This window comes from Leuciscus leuciscus, assembly GCF_965113295.1.
Source record: "Leuciscus leuciscus genome assembly, chromosome: 11".
Lineage (NCBI taxonomy): Eukaryota > Metazoa > Chordata > Actinopteri > Cypriniformes > Leuciscidae > Leuciscus > Leuciscus leuciscus.
In genome coordinates this window covers 25,740,225-25,746,224 of record NC_138735.1, presented here as the reverse complement: position 1 = coordinate 25,746,224, position 6,000 = coordinate 25,740,225, and the positions used below count along the sequence as shown (strand labels likewise).

At 36.9% G+C, this 6,000-nt stretch overlaps 1 protein-coding gene across 1 annotated transcript in view; it reads right to left on the bottom strand.

The window, feature by feature from the left end:
• Nucleotides 1-1,274: 1,274 nt before the first annotated feature.
• The window catches only part of dpyda (dihydropyrimidine dehydrogenase a), a 177,253-nt gene continuing 172,527 nt past the window's right edge, over nt 1,275-6,000 (bottom strand). The window contains exon 23 of the mRNA XM_082183654.1: nt 1,275-3,252. Coding sequence (XP_082039780.1) covers nt 3,082-3,252 — 171 coding nt within the window. The 3' untranslated portion in view covers nt 1,275-3,081. The remainder of the gene's footprint in view (nt 3,253-6,000) is intronic.

Here is a 6,000-nt window from a genome sequence, read left to right as displayed (position 1 = left end):
ATTGAAATAACATTATAATGTAGTATATTTTTAACTATACCTGTAATTCGAAGGCTCAGATGGTCAAGTGATCACGGAGAACTGAATAAAGACCTCGACTAACATCTGAAATAGATTTTTGGGGAGAAGTGCATAGAAATACAGTACACTGACACACACAGGCATTGAGTCTTTTAAATGTTGAAATGTGAAGCAGTCTAGTGGATCATCATTTAAATTCCACTCTGACTCTTGGCTCAAATCCAGACGTCAGACAATGGATTGAAATTAAAGCCAAAGCTAATTGGAAAACATGCCTGACAAAAAACCTCACGGTTAGCCATGTTCAAGCTGGGTGACCCTCACTCGCCAAAGAGTGGATACAGCTGTGACCTGAACAGAAGAGCAATGTTTTTCAGAACATCATTAACATTAATGGAGGCACAATCAATCAAAGAAGATTTGAATCTCAAATTGTTTAATATTCCATTTACCTGAACACTTCAAACTACATTTCTGTGGCTGGCTGTAAATCCTGATAAGTTGGCTGCCTTTCCGCGTTGCTACGCTTCCTCGCCTAGTCGGGAGAATGCATTAATTAATACATTTGTTTGCGACAGGCACAATTATGCTGTTGTTCAGTGTGTACTTTAACAAGCAGCAAGGACTTTTCAGAAATGTCTGGCTGCTGAAGTGAGCGTTAAGGCCAGCACCCTCGTCATCCCTGCAAAGGAGACATGTCAGCACACCCCCACACGCTTAATACGCCACTGATGATCGTTTGCACTGGCCTCGAGTTCACACCACTGGTGCGAGATTGATGCCATGTTGATTTTTAATGATGTGCGCTACGACACAAGCGGAGAAGGGGGGAGCGCCATGCATCCTGCACTGCGACCATGCAAAATGTCATTCTAATTATCTCACCAGCCAGCCAATGAGGAAGTAAACATTTACACTAACCTGTAACCCCTGAAGCCGAGACACGGGGCCCGGATTCGGAGTGGAGCCCGATTTATTGGCAGACTCTGATCTGCCCGGCGACTAATCAAACCAGCCGGCAGCGTTTGGCTCCCATCCGTCTGTAAACAACACAGACTACGTGACATCTACATAACAAATATGAACTATCACCCTCGTAGGTGAACGCATGAGACCTCAATTATTCCAGTCTCCTTCAAATGTTTTTCGCGTGTTGCCGATCTGCAGATTGCCCTCATTAACCCCAACCGGTATTACTGTATTAACTATTAATACAGTACACAAGGGAATTACTTACAACAGTGCTAGTCAAATAAGATTGACAACAAGACTTTTTATTAATATGCAAGTTCACAAGTGTGCAATTACAGATAAGTACATGTTACTATAAGTAGGCTTAGAGATAAGTACATTATTAGGCAAAAAAAAAAATAGATCAGTGGTATGAAACATTTAAAAAAATCAACGTAAGAATCTGAATGTTATTTTCTAATATGTGGGGTCACAATTTATCCTGATATACTGTGTGTGTATATATATATAGGCCTATATATAGCCTACAGTGTGTATATATAGCCTATATATTAGTGATGCCAAATTGATTAATCGTGATTAATCGCATCTAAATAAAAGTTTTTGTTTATATAATGTTTATATATATATATATATATATATATATATATATATATGATGATATAAACAAAAAGTATGCGATTAATCGCGATTTGGCAGCACTAATAGGCTATATATACTGTATATATATATATATATGTTTTTTTTTATGGGTGTGTGTGTGTATGTATGTATGTATGTATGTATGTATATATATACACTGACTATAGATATCAAATATTTATTTATTTACTGGAGTAAAGTATGACCTGAGATATAGCATATTTTCCCCATAATTCTCATTACCTTAATATATAAAAAAAATTATATATAGTATCATTTGTAAATAATGGTAGTATTTGTATTAAATTTAATTACTGCTGCTTTAAATAAACAAAAAAAAGATTGAGGATTTTATGATTGTATAATTGAGTAACTGTTTTATAGTAATTGATTTTTTTTCACATTATCGTATTGAGAATTTTAGGCTTAACTGTCATTAAAATAAAGTTATAATGTAAAGGGCAAAATTTTTCTCTGTTTTCTTTTGATTTTGAGCTGAAATATGAGCCAGTATTGACCCAGTGCACTGCTATCCTGACCGGTCATCAGTGTGTTAGATGGTCTGTAGAGAGCGAGCGAGGTGCTTCTATGTGCAGTACGGATGGGCCCTGCATTTGTTGAGATAGCGGTAGTCAGACTTGACCTTTTGGGTTCAAGATGAGTAACAGCTAGTCTTCATCTCTAATGTCTGGAAATAGTCATAGATGACCTTTACTTAAATGTTCGGTATATTTCTAGGGTAGACCGTCCCTCTAAATGACCCTATCCAGATGGCTAATGCAATCAAACTCAACCACATTTGTTATTAAGGGTTAAAAGGACATTAATGCCAATTAGAAATAAAAGTGGGTAACTAATACTTCAGGTTTAGTTTTAGAGGTATGCTGGCTTTTTGTATACAATATAGCATATTATAAAACATAAAAAGAAACCTTTTCTAATCATCATATGTTTTGGAAAACAACGCTGAGTGTGATTCCGTGCCAAACCATCCACCATTCAATTAAAATCCATTCATCTCCTCATTCCCCATCACCACCTCTTGTATATGTGATTGCATTCTGTTGTGGATGTAGTGGACGATCCATCATTGTGGCTCTTGTTAAAGGATACAGCGTTCTTCCCACATCTGCATAAACAGCCATTATTCCCTCTGCTCAGATTCATTCCCATCAGCCCTCAGAGAAAGAGAGACAGGAACTTCACCTCGACAAATTGCCTTGCTATTGTTTCAGAATAACACCACGCTTTACACCCTCTAAGATTATTTCTAGATAATTGGCTCCTGGAAATAAGGCAATTATTATTATTTTTTAAATCTAATTATTTGCGCCCCCCGCCCCCCCCCCAGACAACAAAGTTAATTCTTCACACTGCAATTACAAAGTAAATTCGATGCTGTGATGTAGACATTTTTATCTTTTTTTTTTTTGTCCCGGATTTCTCTCAGCACACGGGTTCCACGATTTGAGGGAGGCCTCGCTTTGGCACGTAAGCCGTTGTCCTGGCAACCATCTTGATGCAGTGGATGATGGGGCAGACGCTGAGGCAGAGAGTACAGCCGGTGCAGCTGTCCTGAATCGAGGGGAGATGAGTCTCGGGGTCAAACACAATGGCCTGCCAGACACAGAGACATTAGAATCATTATATCCTTACCAGGGGCGACAACCTGCAACGGCTGGACGTCACACAGTACAAACGCAACAAAGACTGTGTGCTGTCCGTACACTGGACGACACAGATGTGTGAGAGCTGTCAAGAACATGTCATGTGGGTCATATTTCACACATTTCCCAAAATCAAAATAAGAAAATAATATTTGTTATTTCAGGGTTTTAGGGTTAAATTCTCATAACAGTATTGAAAAAAAAGAAGAAAAAAAGAAAATAAATTATATTCAAACTGTATTTATACACCATGGCAGTATTTTTTAGAATCTGCCTTTTAATGTATTAAATTTATGCACATTGAAATATATTATAATATAATTATGTATTATTATATTATATATTATATTATATATCAATTGTAAAGTATTTATACATCGTGATAATATTTGGAATATCTGCATTTAATTTTTTTTTTCAGCTGGTTTAAAAATGAGGATGATTAATAATAACAATAATAATAATAATAACAACAACAGCAACAACAATAATACATTTAATTATTTCTACTGTAATTATAATATTGTACAAAAACAATATTATAATATAATATATAATATATATAATTGACAAAATTCTGAAATTCTGAAGTATTTATACATAATAATAATATTTATAGTCTCTGCCTTTTAATTTTTTAAGCTGGTTTAAAAATGATGATTCATTATAATAATAATAATGACAGCAACAACAATATAATTCTTTTAATGTAATTATTTTCACTGAAATACAGTACACAAAACTGTATTAAAGTAATTAGAATGTAAAGCGAATGATCTTTTACTTTAAAAAACGTAGTAATGCTAATTAATGCATTACCAATGCATTACAGTAATGAGAATTTGGGAGGGAAATCCGTGTAGTTTGCATTGTGGCAATAGTGAAATATTTCCACAATGCAAAAAATCTTAAATGGGCTTAAAATATAGTTTCCTTTATGTAACATGCAACTTTTTATACATTTTTGTTTGATATTGTAGTGAAATGTGAATACACTACGGAGCAGAGGAAGGAATGGCCATCAATCTAAACATTATACTAGACTGTTAAAACAATCAGTAAAATATTGTGTTTGTACGATAGGAAGATTAGACATTATTTTGGCAGGTGAAATCGAGTATGGGCACCTTTTCAAACATAACCGGATTGCCGCCGGCGCGTCAGACTGCTGTTTTGTATTGCTTGATGGGCCACCTATTTGATCGTGACACATTATGTTGACGAATGCTCCTTTATATTAGAAAGCATTAATAATGTGTAATTCCTCTTAGAGATCCACTCACAGACAATGAGCGTCACTGTGAACAATTACTGCTTTGATAAAACCCGCACTCTACTTCATCAATACCCTTATGATAAATTGCAAGGGACATTTATTTAACAGGAGAGGGTGAGATGAATACTTTAATAAAACTGTCAGAGCCATCCCACTTGCCGTACTTCTGCAGGCTGAAGCACAAGGGGACATCACCATTTTCAGTGCTAATATTCATTAGAGTCTCTAAAGGGAAAATCACGTGCGCTAATAAGCCATCTTTAGCCTGCCAGTAAGAGGCGCCATAGCAGCATTTGGTTTTTTGTCTGTTTTGATGGCTTTTTTGACACTTTTTATGCATCTTTTTATGTCAGACTAGACACTAGATATGACATAAATATTGGTATATTGGTTTCACCAGCAGCTATCACCCTGTAGCCCAAGACTGGTTGCCCACTGAAGCTAAGAAGGGTTGAGACTAGTCAGTCTCTGGATGGGAGACCTCCTGGGAAAACCAGGTAGCTGCTGGAAGAGGTGTCAGTGAGGCCAGCAGGGGGCGCTCACCCAGTGGTCTGTGTGGGTCCTAACGCATGGGGACACTATACTGTCAAAAAAAGCACCGTCCTTCAGATGAGATGTTAAACCGAGGTCCCGACTCTCTGTGGTCATTAAAAATCCAAGGATGTCCTTTAAAAAAAAAGTAGGGGTGTATCCTGGAATCCTGGCTAAATTTGCCCATTGGCCTTTGTCCATCATCATGGCCTCCTAATCGTCTCCTCTCCACCAATAAGCTGGTGTGTGGTGGGCGTTCTGGTGTAATATGGCTGCCACCGCATCATCCAGTTGGATGCTGAACATTGGTGGTGGTTGAGGAGATTCCCCTCTTCTAGATGTGAAGCGCTTTGAGTGCAAAGAAAAGTGCTATATAAATGTAACAAATTATTTTAGTTTGGTATTTATCGTTTATATTGGTTTTAGCATTGACTTCAGTATAGAGGGTATGCATTGACGTCACTTTCCCGCCGGAACACGTTCCCTCAGCCGGACTGAGTGGCAAAAGAGCTGCTGCATGACTGGATTTAACTGGGGAAACTGTGAAAACGCCATGCAGTAAAACGAACGATTATCAGTTTAAACTAAAGGTTGGACTCGATATAGAGTTCCTTATAACTTACCAGAGATCCAGTGATCCATAGATATTGACATGCAGCCAGGAATCGTGTTTCCTAACTTAAATATGTGCCTAATTTCGACGCCAGGGAAATAAATAAAGCAAATTTGCCAGTGACCCCTTTATATAAATACAATATAGGTAGGTCTAAATCTGGGTGATCATTTATATCGATGTTATATATATCATCATATTGTCCAGCCCTAAAACTTGTATAGTTTTTTTTTGTCAGAGTTTGTTTAAAAACATCCAATTAAGCAGAATATACGATG